This window comes from Mytilus trossulus, chromosome 1 (genome assembly GCF_036588685.1).
Source record: "Mytilus trossulus isolate FHL-02 chromosome 1, PNRI_Mtr1.1.1.hap1, whole genome shotgun sequence".
Classification (NCBI taxonomy): Eukaryota; Metazoa; Mollusca; class Bivalvia; order Mytilida; family Mytilidae; genus Mytilus; species Mytilus trossulus.
In genome coordinates, this window is record NC_086373.1 from 21,169,231 (window position 1) to 21,187,931 (window position 18,701).

The 18,701-nt window shown below is 30.6% G+C and overlaps 1 protein-coding gene across 6 annotated transcripts in view; it reads right to left on the bottom strand.

Moving 5' to 3' along the window:
* Positions 1-18,701, bottom strand: part of LOC134718498 (bifunctional arginine demethylase and lysyl-hydroxylase psr-1-like) — a 47,906-nt gene that overhangs the window by 9,704 nt on the left and 19,501 nt on the right. For 3 of the 6 annotated variants that reach the window (XM_063581082.1, XM_063581077.1, XM_063581096.1), the window contains 5 exons: positions 6,063-6,641; positions 5,085-5,163; positions 3,940-4,081; positions 3,476-3,588; positions 1,380-1,482 (listed from right to left, as the gene is read on the bottom strand). In XM_063581082.1, the coding sequence (XP_063437152.1) occupies positions 1,380-1,482; positions 3,476-3,588; positions 3,940-4,081; positions 5,085-5,163; positions 6,063-6,619 (994 nt within the window). In that variant the 5' untranslated portion in view covers positions 6,620-6,641. Of the gene's footprint in view, positions 1-1,379; positions 1,483-3,475; positions 3,589-3,939; positions 4,082-5,084; positions 5,164-6,062; positions 6,642-7,603; positions 7,787-8,051; positions 8,140-12,531; positions 12,741-18,701 lie in introns of those variants that run through there. The other 3 variants (XM_063581087.1, XM_063581115.1, XM_063581107.1) reach the window with 3 other exon arrangements.

An 18,701-nucleotide genomic window follows, 5' to 3' on the forward strand; every position in this document is an offset into this window, starting at 1 on the left:
TAGTCGTTTCCTCGGCCTGTTTGATAATAAACACGACCAGCCGTTATGTGCCTTAAGATTAACAGTATTTGTCAAGGTTTCAGTCCTCTGAACTCCCTGATTCAGAGCTTGAAGGTAAGCCCACCCCTCCAAAAAAAACAATTTTGTCCGATATCAAATTTTGAAGTTCGTATTTGAGCTCAAAATGATTATTAAAAGTGAGAAACATGACATGAATAATTTCAGATTGAGGAAACGTGTGTACACTAAGAATTAAATGGTATTACGATGACCTCTAAATGTATGGAGCGCCATTGATGCCAAAATAACGGAAATCTGGGTACGGCCGTTATTTTACGGCCCCCGCACGACAAGGGTTAAGAAGTGAGCTAACACCGCCGCCGCCGGATCACTATCCCTATGTCGAGCTTTCTGCAACAAAAGTTGCAGGCTCGACAAAAATCACATACATGAGCTATCACATAGCAATATAGCCCGGATATAAAGTCGGTTCCAAACCAATTACGGTGATTATACCAAATCTTGCATTATTAAAAGTCGCAATTTTTATTCAAATTATTTAAGTTTTTTAACATTTTTCTTCAGGATCCATATAATTTTTATGCTTTAAAGGGAATTTCAGGTCCTTTGTGCTCTTATCAAACTTCTTTGGGGTCCCTAGTGCTCCTTTGTGCACAAAGGAGGTCCTTTGCGGTATTTTTAGAGCCCTGTGAACCACACAATTCCCTGTTCCTAAAGCTCAGTGAATAATTTTTTTTTAAATATTTTCCTACTCTGTACAGATATGTATAAGTATACAACTCACATTTCTATATTCATTTTTTTCTTTTACCAATTTTTCAGTACATAATTTTCTAGAGTTATCCCCAATTTATTACTGATTTCCTATATAAGAGTCTGACACAAAATTTTCAATTTACCAATAATATCAGTAGACATTACTTGTGCACAATTTTCTTCCTTCACTGTTTAACTGTATATCTAATTAGATTTAAGCTCAGTTATAACGGAGGGACTATTCTTACTTAGTTTTATCCTGCAATTTTAGACCAAACTTTCTCCTACACAAATACAGACAGTGCACCACACAATTCTCTGTTCCTAAAGCTCAGTGAATAAATTTGTTTTAATATTTCCTTCTCTGATATTGTACATGATTTAAATTCATATTTCTATCTCCCACTTATTTTTCCTATTACCAATTTTTCAGTACATAAACTTTCTAAAGTTATCTCCCATTCCTTACTGATTTCCTATTAAAAAATTGTCAAATAATTAACCTATTCAATCAGTGCCAGGACATTACTTCTTCAAAATTTTCTACCTTTAATTTTTTTTCTCTTTTTTTAATTAAATTTAAGCCAAGTTAAAGGACCCACCTTCATACACTAATTTTTCTTGTTTAGTAGAAGCTTTCTTTCTCTGTATACCAATGGCCACTGTGTCCCCCATATTTATTGTACCATGGTATGTCCCTTCTGGCTGTCAAAATTAAAATGCAGTATAATAATGCAAATGTTACAAAGGTAGAACAAACTACATAATACTCAAAAATACCAAATACTATTTTATATCCATTAACCAAACACTTGATGATAAAATTCAATTTGGTGTAATACTTTCTTTTGGCATAAAAAAAGAATGATTAGGCTCTTTTATTTGATTGGTAAAATCTAAATAGTCCAGAAAGGCGTTATATTCTAGTTTTCTGCATGAAGGACAAAGGATACAGTAGTACATGTAATGAAATACTGTAATCCAACTTATATCAGCATACATTTTGCACGTAATTATAGATTATCGTTGACTATCTCAACGAGATTGATTTTCTCGCTTGAGCTGGTACAGCGAAAGTGAGAAAAACAATCGAGTTGAGATGACCAATGATAATCTGTTTATCGCTATTTTACCTATGACGACGTTGTCAATTTCAATGTCAATTTCGTTAGCAATGCCACGTGGCCTCCTTAGTTTCTAGCGATAATTTGTCCATCTCAAGGGAGAAGCATGATATGAAAATTATCACAAAAAAAATTGTAAGGGTTCCGCGGAACCCAGTGTCTCGCCTACTTTTGCTGTTAATCACACACTCATCAAAAATGATGAAAAAAAGCAATAAAATTATTCCTCTCGATGCTATCTTTTGATTGTCAGAAGCTTCTGTCCAAGTTTGGTAAAAATCCAGGCTAGTTTAAGAATCTTAAAAATGTTTTAAATACTTTAACTGCAGACTGTATGTAATGTTAACTGTAGAAAAACTAAGTCCATTTATAAGTAAAATACGGGAAAAATGGAATTTTATTTTTACAAAATTTACTTCTGGATACTATCTTCTGATCATAAACAAGCTTCTGGCCAAGTTTCTTACAATTCCAGGATAGTTTAAGAAAGTTATTAACATTTTAAAAACTTTAACCACAGAGTAAATGTAATGTTTCCTGGCAGAAAAAACTAAGTTCATTTATAAGTAAAATACAGAAAAAATGGAATTTTATTTTTACAAAATTTACTTCTGGATACTATCTCCTGATCATAAACATGCTTCTGGCCAAGTTTTGTACATTTCCAGGATAGTTTAAGAAAGTTATTAAAATTTTAAAAACTTTTAACCACAGAGTGAATGTAATGTTTCCTGGCAGAAAAAACTAAGTCCATTTATAAGTAAAATACAGAAAAAATGGAATTTTATTTTTACAAAATTTACTTCTGGATACTATCTCCTGATCATAAACATGCTTCTGGCCAAGTTTTGTACATTTCCAGGATAGTTTAAGAAAGTTATTAAAATTTTAAAAACTTTAACCACAGAGTGAATGTAATGTTTCCTGGCAGAAAAAACTAAGTCCATTTATAAGTAAAATACGAAAAAAAAGGAATTTTATTTTTACAAAATTTACTTCTGGATACTATCTTATGAACATAAACAAGCTTATGTCCAAGTTTCGTACAATTCAAGGATAGTTTAAGAAAGTTATTAAAATTTCAAAAACTTTAACCACAGAGTGAATATTTGTGGACGCCGCCGACGCCGACGGAATGTAGGATCGCTATGTCTCGCTTTTTCGACTAAAGTCGAAGGCTCGACAAAAAGATCAAAGGAAAAATGCACAAAATAGCGATAAACCATTTTAATTTCTTTGCCCGATCTATTCCTGCATTATAATTTTGTTGGCATTTTTCATATAGATTTAAAACTTCACTTCATTGTGAAAATTGGTTTGTCTAAAGAAAATCTATATGATATTGGTAATCACTGAAAACTTAAAAATAAGTGATAATGAATTGTGGCTACTACATTTTAATTTAATATTTTATATTTGAACAGATTCAAAGATTTCCAAGAATAAAGTTTGGACAAGAAAATTATAGCCAAATACATATTTAAAACATTTTATTTAAATTGACCATAAAAAAAGTAGATCTATAATGATTTTGACTGTGATAACTTTTTCAAGGTATAAACTATGTTATATACCAAGTATAGGATTTCTCCTGCTTTCTGAACACATTCTATTGGTTTCTCTGACTCTGGTAAAAAAGGATACACCTTCTCAAACCATTCAATCTGTGTAAAACCTGGATAAACTCCTGTAATAAAAGGAAATGAAAGATATATTTAACAATACCCTATCTATTTATCAATTAAAATTTGATTACACCCGTCTTAGTCAGGTTTCTGATATCATTAGTGGTTTTTATTTGTTGATATGGTTCAAAAATGTTTCTCTTTTTTATATAGATAAGACTTAGTTTTCCTTTTTGAATGGTTTTACACTTGTGGTTTTTGGGGCCCTTTATAGCTTGCTGTTTGGTGTGAGCCAAGGCTCTGTGTTGCAGACAGTACTTGGACCTATAATGGTTTACTTTTATAAATTGTGACTTGAAGAGGTGATTCATTGGCACTCACACCACATCTTCCTATATCTATATGAGACATACCTCCTGGAGGTGTATGGTTTACAGGATATAGAAACCATCTTTTTTCTCCATATATCACACCATTCCAAGCATCAGCATGTTTATGGAAGCTGACACCACTACTAGAGGCTCCCAGGAAAAATATACTATCATCTCGTCCATCCTTAAAAATATATTCATTTACAATCACCTAGATTCTATGTTTTAATCCTTCCCTTACTAACGGTATTTTTTAATTGTATTTTCTGAAAATCTTGTTTGGTTCTAAATGTTTTATATATCTTGACCCAATTATTTCTGATTGAATACATTGAGACACTGAAAACCATTAGGATCAACTAATACTAATTGCGCTTGCATAAATATATTTTTGGAATTTGTAGTGAAAATTTTAAGTTCTCAAAGCATGCAGTTTAAAATGTTGGCAAATAGCCCTTAAATCCATGTCTCATTGCTCAAATTTGAACTGTGTCTTCTAGTTATGGTTCTTAGCTTTTTGTACATGTTTCATGAAATTTGGATGAGGAAAACTGACATTTGAGTGCAGAAAAGCAAAGAACCAGTGGGAAGGACTGTCAAGAATAACACTTAATGCCCCTGTTGCCAATGGAGGGGACATACAAATTTCATTTTTAGTCAGTTTCAACTTATCTTTTCCTGTTAAGACTAGCATTCAATAAAGACAAAAAGAATGGCAACAGTTTCATTTCATTTAGACACAGACAGTCTCTCAACCATATACCTAGCCATCACTGTAGCAATGACATAAAGTCAAATGTGCCACCTTTTATTGTATTGTCATATTTAGTCTATTATTAAGAAAGTTGAAATATGCATTATAAAATTCACATTTATGACAACAAATATGAATGAACCAATACATTTGAAAAAAAACTGCCATAAATTAACTCTGGCTTACAGTAGATATATAATCCACTTATACATATAGGGCATATAATGAAGACGAATCAATGCTTTTTATTTTCTCCTCCTTGTGAATCAAACAAAAGCATGTTTACTTTTCCTCTATAAATGGCCATTCGTCTCTGTTTACTCAGACAGTTTTATTTACATTTAATTCTAAATATTTTACTTCTTTTGTGTTGTTAGTAGATTGGAGTGGTTGTAAAATATTTTGAAGTTGCATTGCGATAATTATACTGTACCTTTATTTCAAAATATTTTGGTGGTTTTAATGTTGTTGGTAGACTTGAATCGTTGTAAAACATTCGGTCAAAAATGTACCTGCAATTATATATAACAATTATTATTCTATATACTACCAGCACTTGGAGTTTAATATTGAGAGTATTTGTAGAAGTAAATTGAGACGTACAAATAAAGAATATAAAATTGAGAATGGAAATGGGGAATGTGTCAAAGAGATAACAACCCGACCAAATAAAAAACAACAGCAGAAAGTCACCAACAGGTCTTCAATGTAACGAGAAATTCCCGCACCCGGAGGCGTCCTTCAGCTGGCCCCTAAACAAATATATACAATATAGCTTGTTAAACATTTTTCTTTTGATTAGAAAACCAATAAACAAATAGTTATAATGAGTACTTCTCGATAAAAACAAATAACTCAAAAGTTTACTTTAAATCACTTTTCTATTTGATGAATTTTAATCAGGATCAAACAATTTTACATTTTAATAATGTATTACTTGGTACATGTAGTTATTGATGCATAAAAATATTAAGTTTTAATTACCTATCTAAACTAAAACTTTCTAAAAATAAAAACTATTAAGAACACGACTGTGTGTCAATAAAATACTATGACCAGTGATACTATGACATTTTTAGGTTTAGTGAACTTTGAAATTTTGGTCAAAGACCTAATTAGGCATATTTCAAATCAATTAAAATTAAAATTAACAGAAGTATTTTAAAAGTTTCATGTTGAAAAAAAATCATCTTCACGGTAAAATACCTCAACTTAAAACTTTAACCTATACATATTATGTTCAGTCCAAAACCCTAATTTAGCATATATCTTAAAAAGTTCACATCCTAGAGAACATGTGGCGATGTTGTTTTTTTCAGTTTATTTTAGCACTTAGATATAATGAAGGCATTCAGAAAAAGAATAAATGATTTGGTTTAAGAAATTCACAGAGTTATCTATCAATTCTTACAAAGGTTCTCCCTTGTCATCTTTCGACCTTATCAACTGGTCAACAAACTTAGTAAAAGAACTCTCCACATTCCCGTTACCACCTCTCCTCACAATTTCTAATGAGCTTCCTGAGTAAACTAGCCAGTCACCATATTCTTTTTTCAAGCTTTCCACTGACCATGATTCTGGTCTTGTCCAACCTGATGCACCATTGTCAAATGAAACAATGAGAGGTTTTTTAAACCTGAAGTCTTTTTCAAATTCTGCATTGGTGAAGTATTTGGCATCTTTACGAGTAACTGTACACTTGGATGAACCAAACTTTTGAAGCACATTGACTGAAGCTAATCGCCATCCCCCTTTTGTGGATATTGGAGGAGAATCAGATTTTTGCAATGTTTTAGGCAATAAGTCACTAGTATAGACTACAAATATGGATATAAAGATGATGGATACAGCTCCTATAGACAATGCTGTGGAAGACAATCCACTTGGTGATGGAGAATCAGATCTAGATTCTACGTTGTTATTTTGTGATGAACCATTCTTTACATGTTTGGTCTTTTTGTTTTTCATGCTACCAAGATACCAATATGAACTGAAAAATAAAAAAGCTTGTTTCTTTTTGTTTAATCAAATTATAAAAATATTAAATATTTGCCCTTCAAATCAAATTGCTTTTAGTATTTTAAGCTGCATCTGTCTTTAGTGGGATATAGCAATATGTTGATCTGCAGAGGTCGCCACAGAAGGGTGTGGAAGGTTTATTGGCAACATAACATTATCATAAAATTTGAAAAAGTTAGGACAGGTGTTTTGATTATAACAGAAGGCAACTTTGCAACAAAAAAAAGGCTCAATGACAATTTATGTAAAACAAGAATGTGTCCTAAGTACACGGATGCCCCACTCGCACTATCATTTTCCATGTTCAATGGACCGTGAAATTGGGTAGAAAATCATACCATACGGACCATGAAATTGGGGTCAAATGTCTAATTTGGCTTTAAAATTAGAAAGATCATATCATAAGCAACAAGTGTACTAAGTTTCAAATTGATTGGACTTCAGCTTCATTAAAACTACCTCGACCAAAAACTTTAACCTGGAGCGGGATGAACCAACGGACGAACGAACGCAGGCAAAGACCAGAAAACATAGAGCCCTTTACTATCGTAGGTGGGGCATAAAAAGTCAGCATAAACTAATATAAAATAAAGTATGATTGAAGAATGAGTAATTTAAAGGTAGGATTGGTAGAAATTGCAACTAAAAACATATGCAGGACACAATTTTTCATTCTATATTGACCAATATACAAAACAGAAAGTTAAAAGAATTGGGTGTTATAAATTTAGTTTCCACATAAAATTCTACATGTATTTTACAGACATTAAATAAATTACAAATCAAGTTTGTTTTTTCATACAGGTTGGGGTGGTACATAATAAGCCACTCATGCTGTTTACTCAAATAGTGTAATTGTTTTTTCTTAAATATACAATAAAAAATGACTTTATAGTACCCTGTAATAACAAAAATTTTAAGAAGCAGATTTACCTGAACAATGACTTGTTAACCTCTGTTTTATATGTAAATTCTTGTAAATATATATTTCACTTGTCAAAATTATTCCAGGTAACCCATACTTGATGTATATCACATTGCCGATAGCTATGATTATTTTTTTTCTCTGATATCAACCTGATTAATAGAGACAATTAGCTTTCTTATAATTCATGAACATGATTGAAAAATTTAAGGTAAAAGATTCAAATCGATAAATCTCAATGTAAATATTAGAATTTGAAGACTTATTTTCCTTAAAACTATAGTCAACCAATATTATTTTTTATTGAAGTGTGATAAAGGCAGAATTTAACACAAGTTTAGAAGTAAAATAAATGATAAAATTGAAAGTATGAGGAGAAGGGGCAGGTAAAAATTGACTGTTATTGATAAATATTCAGTTTTTCCTCAAATAACAAACTAATACATACAATCCTACCTTGCAATTCTCAATAAAGAAGAAATAATAACTTAGTTTCTGTATTATCTAAAACATTCTGTTAAGCAATAAATATTAAGTGTTATTTTTTTACAAGAGCTTCCCAAGTCTTTAGGGTATATTTACCATCTACACAGAGGTAAAGTAATCATAACAATAATGTCTTTTAATGTAATATTTACATGAATAATTAGGATCAGGTATTACCATGCATTACATCTGGACATTGTTTGTATACTATCTGAAGAAGATTACTGCGAAGTATTGGTTAAACAATTTTTTTATTCTTTTTCTAGGGAAATAATTTAGGAAAGTTGAGGGCAAAAATATTTTCTTAAACGTCATATGTGTAACCTCTAAGAATGGCAATAAGGTACTAGTAAAATCCTAGTCAGAAATGATCATAAAAGCTGTTACACATAGCAAACAAATTTTTCAAGTAAATTGTTGACACAGAGATATGTCTCGCCCTGCATGTAATTTTGATAGTAAAATGCACATGAAGCTTCATACCAAATTTCATGAAGCTCTGGTTTGTAGTTTTCAAGATAATTGAGACATAATTAGGTAATAAGACCAACCAATCAATGGAGACATATACTAGCAATATATAATATCATTCATGGCAGCAGAATAAAAAGTCAAATCATTGACAAGTGAGGATAAATTATATTTCCAAATAAGCCTCCTCACAGGGATTTTGGATGTGTGATTACATGGCTGTTTTTATAGTTAGTTTGATTACCAGACCAAATCCGTCATGATTATTTAATCTAGCACACAGTAATTTTGAGAATTTGAATATCTTGGTTAAAAAAAACAATAAATGATTTTGTGATTATATTGCCAAAACATTTTTGATTATGTGATTATTTTACACACACCCATGAGGAGCCTCCCTAATTTGTACCCAAGTGTCTCCATCTACAATGTAGGTGAAAGTCTCATTGTAGAAATCTTACAAAATTTAGTTAATATTGGATGAGGTAGATCTGAGGATTTTTGAATTATTTGAAAACAGTGGACAGTTGAAATCACTGATGACTAGGTTTATGAAGAGCAGTACCTTTTGTTTTGCATTTTTACATGGCGAGTGAACACCAAGATATTCATTCCTTCAGGATTAGCCTCAATAAAAGACCGGTTTGCACTATTAGCTTTCATAAAAAGTTCTCTTTCCATCTGTGGTTTTTGTTAATATCTTCCTAATCCTTTTTTTATTTTAATCCCATTGATTGTCTCACGTTTAGGTCTTTAATACGGCCATTATGATGTAATACAATTCAGTTACTGTTTCCGTGTAACTGTTTATAGAGCACAAATAATTGGTATTTAGTAATAATATCAGCTATTTTGCAATGAAAAAGTGTTTCACTGAAAACTAGTGCATTCTTGGAGCAAGCATGAATTTCTAACCTGTTTAAAGTATGTTATACAGACATTTCATAATTATATTTTATAATTTCTAACTTTTTATGTAATTGAAATTCCCCCCAAAAAGAAAGAAATATTCAGCTTATTGATTGTGTTCATACCAACACATCTGTTCCAGTGCAAACCAGACTCTTGACCCTCCTCCCCCTCTTCCAAAAAAAAACCAAACTCAACTTTTATGCATTTTTTTTTATACATTTTGACTTCTCAAATAATGAAGTTGCATCTCAAGGTATAAAAGTAACAAACATATTTTTTTTTCAATTTTCATTCTTAGTAAAAACATGCTCTTTGAGTTACAAATTTTCACAAAATTCCTTTAGATTGCTCATTACAGCTGTTACTTAACTCCTACAATAAGTCCACTGATAGCTCAAGTCATATGAATATTTATGTAAATCATTTATTACTGTTTTTTTGTACAGTTTTTTTTGGTCTGTCTTCATAAGTCTTCAAGGCAAAATTAGACAAAAAGCTGAAAATTTTCAAAAGGAATCTTCCATTACGGGTAGTAACTATATAAAAAATACTTCAAGTAATCACTGCTATATTGCTTGGTTGGCAAAGATATGATTTCAATCAAAATACCATAAGAAACAATAATTCTATACATTTCATTGGAAGTAAACTGGCACCATGGTTTTAGAGGAAAACAATCATTTTGCATTGGATATTCTTGTTAATAAAGTCCGTATTGATATATAAAAAAAATGCCATTGGTATTCTTTATTTATCATTTAAGGATTTTGGTGCTGAAGTCAATCTTTGATAATCTCCCTTATTTCCAGACACAAGGCGATTTTAAGTGTTTAAGGTGGTACCTAACACTACAGGGAGATAACTCTGTAAAATCAGCTAAATGTTTTAATTATGTTGTGTTGTTAAGGTAATATTAAGCTTCTCAATGATCAAAATGAGTGTTTGTCAAACTGCTATATAACCAGTGTATTTTTTCTGACAAAACGGTTGGTTCAAATTTTTTGAAATTTGTATATTTTTGTCAAAGTATCAAAGTAAATATTATGTCAAAATTTTATCAAAATTAAACGAGCCAAATTTATTTTAGTTAAAGTGTTGGGTACCACCTTTACATATTGTTAGACACTCGGATAGTGACTGACCTCTAGATCTCTTTTCATTCTTTTTGTTGTTGCTTGGTTGGTGTCTTTAACTGACATTATCTCTTTAATTCATAAAAAATTCTCAATATCCAATATTAGTCATAACTAAAACTATGATGCTGTCACATAGCATTTCATTGCATATAAGAAAATAACCATCACTGGAAGTTAACCATTCAAATTTCTCCCCTTATTTTATCTGTGTACAAGGTTTACTCACCATGTAACCTCAAGAAACAAAATATTCTATAGAAATCCCAAATAAAAAAAATGGTGTTTTGAAATACCCAAGACATATGTTTATGACACAGCAATGTTTTACTGTAATAAAATGTCAAATTCAAGGGATTTTTTTTTTTAGACCTACTTTTGTATACAACCGGATGTGACGTATCATGATTTGGTGGTATTACAACTGAAACATAACTGGAGCCCCCTCATGAAAATTTCTGGATACATGAGGTATCCACTGTAATTCAACATTTGCTATGAACCTATGAAATATTATTGTTGTAAATTGTGAATTTACTTAACTGATCAAAATGTAGCTTATCTAGATACAATATTAAGCACAAAATTAATTAAAAAATATTGACTTAATTTCTAAAATATCAGTAAAAAAAACAAAATATTTGTACAGCTTTCAGTTTTTTAACCAGACCCCAGACCCATTTTCTCATAGTGGGTTGTACACAATACCCAGAGTCAAGAAGTAGGCTATTAAATCAGACTAAGTCGTGAAAACAATATATAAATATAAGAGGATTTCATTTCTGTTTTATTATGGTTGATCACACTAAATCCTATTGTTATTTTACCATACTATTCAAAGCTGGAGGATCAAACACAAGTATTTCACTTAATGATTCACAATTAATAATATTATGATCAAATGAGCGAACTTAAGTAATCTATCACCTATTTAAAAAGAGATGAAGACTTCATTTAATATACAAATTTCATAGAATAGAAACTAAAGCAGTTTGGGTTCTCTTTTAATACATACTGTTAATTTGGCACACATACTCTTGAATCCATAAATGAGTATTTCAAATGATTTTTTTTATAGTGTTTAAAATTTCGTGCATTATAGCTACAAATATTTTAAGGCAGCTGGATAATCAAACCCAGATAAATCAAAGCTGAGAAAGCTTTTTCTCATTAGTTTCCATATACTTTATATAGAAACTTATTAAATAGATTCATATCATATCAATATTTTTTTATTTTCCTGTACTGTTAAATCACTTAATATTTATGTCATCAGCCACTTCCAAATTTGACTTTAATACAATTTACTGCTATGTAGATATACTGCTGAAGGAGAGCAGTTGAAGGCTTATCATTTAAATAATAATAATCTACAGAAATATACCAATCTTGCGATATGATGATGATTTCGAATGTTTGTTTAAATATTAATTCTGAAGAAGTGTTAATTTTTTTTTTGGAACAAGCAGTATTGTACAGAATCCTTAAATAATTTCAATATCAATAGAATTTGGTTATAATTTACCATCACTAGTTTATTTGACTATTTGTCAATTACACTGTCTAGAAAAAAATAGTCATTTGAGGTAATTTGCATTTTAAGATATGTATAGCACCATGTAAATTCTTGAAAAGAACTTTCCTTTTTTTGAAAACAATATATGCACTTCAAGATGTATTTAGGGCTATTGTCTCAAAGATGTTATCTCTACTTCCAAGTTTTATTAATATTTTTATATTCTTTACCAAGTTTTAATTTTTTAAATGAAATTCATCTCTCAGCATTAATAATTTTAAAGCTATAGGTCTTGTCATTTAGTGAAATCAATTTAAATATAAGTATAAAATGCAACTTATTACAATACTTATTTTCAATTAAATATATATGTATTAATAAATACTTACAACTGACAATAAAATAAAATTAACCTTACCTTAATAAAGAGTGTTTAACTTTCTCCTTTTACTCTCTTACTTGAGAGAAATAAAAATGTCTTGATTCAACAGATGAAAAAAATCAATGCTGAACTAAGTGTTAATATACAATGGTTGATGGTTTAAGTCTGTTTGGCAAATTTAGTTTTTAAATTGTTTAAATATTCACCAAAATAATTTAAAAGATATTTCATTTACAGTTTAAAAACTTTTTATCCAAAATCTATCTGCGTAACATTGCTGAGAATTATAGGCATTAAAGAAAATAAAACCAAATTTAGATCTGAAGTCAAATAACCTTATCAATAAGTTTAACTAGGTAAGGAAAGTATTAAGCCATCACAAAATACATATTAAGTTTACAGATTTGACGATTTAAATTCATTTCTTTTATGAGTAAGTGCATCTTTTATTAGTTGTAAACCAGGTAATCGTCAAAGGATGAGAGTTGAAAGACATTTAATGAATTGAAATATTATTTGTCTGAGTCGCATTTCGATTGAATATTTAACAAAACAGAACTTCATAATGTCTTGATGAAAGATTGTAGATTGTAAAAAAAGATTTATATAGACAGCAATGTTTTATTTAGCATCACTGTATTTTTTTTATACTATTGGAAGACTCAACTTGTTTTGGATCCAATTAAGTGTACAGTGATCAGAGCTCTCCATTTCCTTCAAGTAGTTATCCCATTATAAACCCTCAAAATACTTTTGATCAAGCTAATTGTACTGTGAGCAGAGCTCAAACTTTCCATCCAGTATTCACCAGTATTGGAATCCTCTAAACACTTAGATCAATTAAGCAGAGGGGGATCCAGGACAGGAGGCTTTAAGGGTTACCCCCCTTTTTGACATCAATGCTTTTAAATGGGGACACATTAACCTAGCTTACATATTTTTTTTAGATAACAGCCAATCCTCAGTAAAAACAAAAAAACAAAATTTCAAAACTCCAGAACAGTTGGTCAAGCAATTTATCACAGCAGTCAGATCTGGCCATACTGATCCTGTTTGCAAATTTAACTCCCATAAAGAGATAGGTCGTCATGTTAATTATTACAATTTTATCCCAGCTCCTTTATTTTTAACAATATCAGCCAAAAACTGCAACAGTAATTTTTTTTTCAAGGGACATTACTCTGAAACAAGTTGACATGTTTTTTCTATAATTTTTAGGATAAATACATTTTGTGGTGCTTGCAATTTTTTTTTTAATTTACATTTTTAACTAAGCTCCTATATATAGGTTTTAAACAAAGGCAAGGAACTGTCCAAAAGGTTGAAAAATCAACATTTCAAGGCATATATACTCTGAAACAAATTGTCAAACATTTCAGGGGCAATTACTCCAAAACAAATGTCAAATATTACAGAGTTACTATAACTGGTGGAGCTTACCATTTGTACCCTGTCTGTTTTTCTCGAATTGCAAAGTTTTAGAGATGTAAGCCAAAATCTGCGATCACCTTACTTTATATTTTTAAACATGAAAGCCTGGAATAAAATCATAAAACTTGATAGTTTACAGAAAAGTTTACTGATGACCTAGACATAGATTGGCTTTCATTTCAGGTTAGACCAATACAATAGTTTTCTTTTTGCAATCATTGAAACAATGGAAATGAGGTGAAGGACATCTGTCCAATAACTTACAGATTGTCCAGACCTCAAAGCATCTTATAAAAGATTAACATTCAGACCTCAAAGCATCATCATAAAAGATTTAGATTCAGACCTCAAAGCATCATCATAAAAGATTTACATTCAGACCTCAAAGCATCATCATAAAAGATTTACATTCAGACCTCAAAGCATCATCATAAAAGATTTACATTCAGACCTCAAAGCATCATCATAAAAGATTTACATTCAGACCTCAAAGCATCATCATAAAAGATTTAGATTATCTAGCTCTTCTACCTCTTAAAAACCTGAAGTACATAAAAATAGAAGAGAAATGAAATGGGGAATGTGTCAATGAACAACCCACCCCACCAAAGAGCAGAAAACAGTTTAAGACGGTCTTCAACAGAGCAATGAATACCCACAATCTGAGACTGGCTTCAACTTCAGTTTACATTGCCATTACTTATACCAAATAAGTACCTGATTGTCTCACATTCAAAAACATTGGATGCAGACAAGACAAAAATTAAACAGAGCTCAACACAGATAATGGAAGGAAAGAATAAAAGTACCATAAAGTACCACCCTATGTCCCATTGATGATGGGCGTATAAAAGATTAATTGGTGCTGATTTATGATGACACCTACTGTTTAGGCACCTTATGCACCATGCACACCTGGAATTACATGCACAAAACATAATAAAGTTTGCAATAAAAATTATATGAGCTTGAACAATATAAGTTTCTGAACAATCTATTTTAAAAGATTTATGTTTCTTTCTACATATTAAAGAGGATGTTGTAGATATTACAAGATATGATTTATTATATTCTCAAAAATTCTTTCCCTTTGTTTTCAAATACCTCCCAGCGTTTTATGAAAGATTTACCTTACAGGTGTAAAATTTTGCTATGCTGTTTAAATAAGAGGAGTTAAAAGACAGCAATCCAAAAACACACAAGTTTCTAGATTTATAGTCAATTTTTTTGGCCCTTTTGTAATTACTGCTTGCATACTGTAGGTGTTTCCAAGTTAAAATACTCTAGGGAAATCAATTCAAGGAGAACATAAGGAGAAAAAAAGTCCCTTTTCTGCACACACTGAAATGTCTCTATAGCTTTACTGCTTTACTTTGCATTTTGTGATTGATTTATGTTCAATGTCCGAAAAAATCAAAGTTTTACTACAAGTATCACAGAAACTTAACAATATTAATGAGCCATGACAATATTAAGGTATGGTCAGATTAACCAAGACAGACTGACATTTGTACATGTACATATTAAAATCATTCCATACACCAAATAAAGTTAACTTTTTGCTTATAGTATCATAGAAACAAACCAAACCATGATTCGAATATTACTATTTACCGATAAACCATGAAAATGAGGTCACGATAAAATGATACATGACAGACAGAACTAGAATTGCATACCTTCTAATCATTCCTTGCATTAAATAAAGTTATCCTATTACAGCTAGTATTTCATTTAGATTGATGGAACTAATTAGGAGGTCCGAGAACACAGTTATTTCGTAGTGCATTTCTTTTAGACAATAAATTCAAATTAAAAAAATCGCACCTGCTCTTTCTCAAAAATATTTTTACAGTGTAGTGTACTACCAGTGAGACAAATATCAAAATTATAGAAAATTCTACCAGCTCTAACTCAAAATATTGACAATTCTGTGTTAAGGGGGTGTAAAATTCAGTTTGACAGCTTCAGACGTGATAAAATTTGACCTTTTAGAACTGGACCAATTCACTACTTAACATAAAGTTTCAGCACCCAAATTTTTTTGACATGTAATTACATCCCCTTACTTAATATTTCATGCATTTAATATAAAGAAATAAATTGGGAAAGTGTATTAAATAAAAGATGCAAGTTATACACTGTTTACACTAGGGACTATATTCGTAGACAACGAAAACCAAAGGACGATAACTGTGTTCTTGGACCTAATAGGACAGGAAGACTTGACCAATCTTTATAAAACTTTGCATAACCTAAGCTTAGGCAATAATGAGATAGTCTGCCAAGTTTCATGGCCATATGTCATATATAAGAGAAATTGGGGTCATTTAGATGTTTATTTTTGACGTATAAATTAAATATCTTCAACGGTCAAGATTTTGGCCTAAAAACTTGAAATTTTGCAAAAATTTGCTTTTTAAATGCTCTTGAATATTAGATATTAAGTATTAAAAGCATCTGAATACTCATTTTATTTATCAGATATATTGTATTTATTCCAAAGTCAAATTTATATGCACCTATGCCTGAAAATAGAGATTTTCCAATTCAGGGAAGCCTTATATAAATATGCATTTTTCTCAGCCAATTTGAAGTTTTTGAAGTTTTTAAAGCTTAAATTATTCTTTCATATATATTAAATGTACTTTAAATGTATAGAAAAGTTACAAAAGGTATACCACATGAGTATAAAATGGTCTTGGAGCATGTAGTACTGAGAATTATTTAGAGTCAATTTAGGCGGTAGTCCATATTGACATATAAAAATGCACACAGAAGCTATCAGAAGTGAAAATGTGTTACTTTTTGTTCATTTCTATGCTAAGGTGTTATGATACAAGAAGTCTAAATGCAAAAGGACTCTTGCATTTAAATTTTTGAAAGACAATATGGTCTGACGGCCAGTTTTTTCCCTTTTCGATGGAAAACTTGCATTTAGTTTTAGTCTCAATAGGCATAAATTTTGACCACTTACTATCATACAGGGAAAAAAATATGGTAGCCTTTAAAGGAGTAAGGTGTACTGAATATAGTTAAAGACTTTTTTTACAGATTTAGTGAAATATTTATGATGGACTACAGATTTGATGTACAAAGCGCTTCACATTTTACATACATCAATTAGGCCGTTTAACCAGGGCCATGAATACAAAATATGCTGCACTTTTTTCTGTGATAATCTACTTTTCTCTTTATTCAGAGTTCACAAATGGTTAATTTAATTTGATTAAAGCATAGAAACACAAATATTAGGAACAAAAAAGCTGTCAGATAGAAAGTCTGCATGCCTCTTAGGCATAAAATGTAAACTGCTTTAAAATGCTTATTATAGCCGTAGAATGCCAAAATGGCACTTTTTAACAGAATTTTTGAAAACCAAAGATGTAAAGCCTTTACTTTTATTGAGTTTGACAAATTGAAACCAGCAAATCATTCAGGAAAGTTCCCAAAGTACAGAATCTAGATTTCAGGAATCCATCTCTTAGGTCCGAGAACACAGTTATTTCGTAGTGCATTTCTTTTAGACGATAAATTCAAATTAAAAAAATCGCACCTGCTCTTTCTCAAAAATATTTTTACAGTGTAGTGTACTACCAATGAGACAAATAATATCAAAATTATAGAAAATTCTACCAGCTCTAACTCAAAATATTGACAATTCTGTGTTAAGGGGGTGTAAAATTCAGTTTGACAGCTTCAGACGTGATAAAATTTGACCTTTTAGAACTGGACCAATTCACTACTTAACATAAAGTTTCAGCACCCAAATTTTTTTGACATGTAATTACATCCCCTTACTTAATATTTCATGCATTTAATATAAAGAAATAAATTGGGAAAGTGTATTAAATAAAAGATGCAAGTTATACACTGTTTACACTAGGGACTATATTCGTAGACAACGAAAACCAAAGGACGATAACTGTGTTCTTGGACCTAATAGGACAGGAAGACTTGACCAATCTTTATAAAACTTTGCATAACCTAAGCTTAGGCAATAATGAGATAGTCTGCCAAGTTTCATGGCCATATGTCATATATAAGAGAAATTGGGGTCATTTAGATGTTTATTTTTGACGTATAAATTAAATATCTTCAACGGTCAAGATTTTGGCCTAAAAACTTAAAATTTTGCAAAAATTTGCTTTTTAAATGCTCTTGAATATTAGATATTAAGTATTAAAAGCATCTGAATACTCATTTTATTTATCAGATATATTGTATTTATTCCAAAGTCAAATTTATATGCACCTATGCCTGAAAATAGAGATTTTCCAATTCAGGGAAGCCTTATATAAATATGCATTTTTCTCAGCCAATTTGAAGTTTTTGAAGTTTTTAAAGCTTAAATTATTCTTTCATATATATTAAATGTACTTTAAATGTATAGAAAAGTTACAAAAGGTATACCACATGAGTATAAAATGGTCTTGGAGCATGTAGTACTGAGAATTATTTAGAGTCAATTTAGGCGGTAGTCCATATTGACATATAAAAATGCACACAGAAGCTATCAGAAGTGAAAATGTGTTACTTTTTGTTCATTTCTATGCTAAGGTGTTATGATACAAGAAGTCTAAATGCAAAAGGACTCTTGCATTTAAATTTTTGAAAGACAATATGGTCTGACGGCCAGTTTTTTCCCTTTTCGATGGAAAACTTGCATTTAGTTTTAGTCTCAATAGGCATAAATTTTGACCACTTACTATCATACAGGGAAAAAAATATGGTAGCCTTTAAAGGAGTAAGGTGTACTGAATATAGTTAAAGAC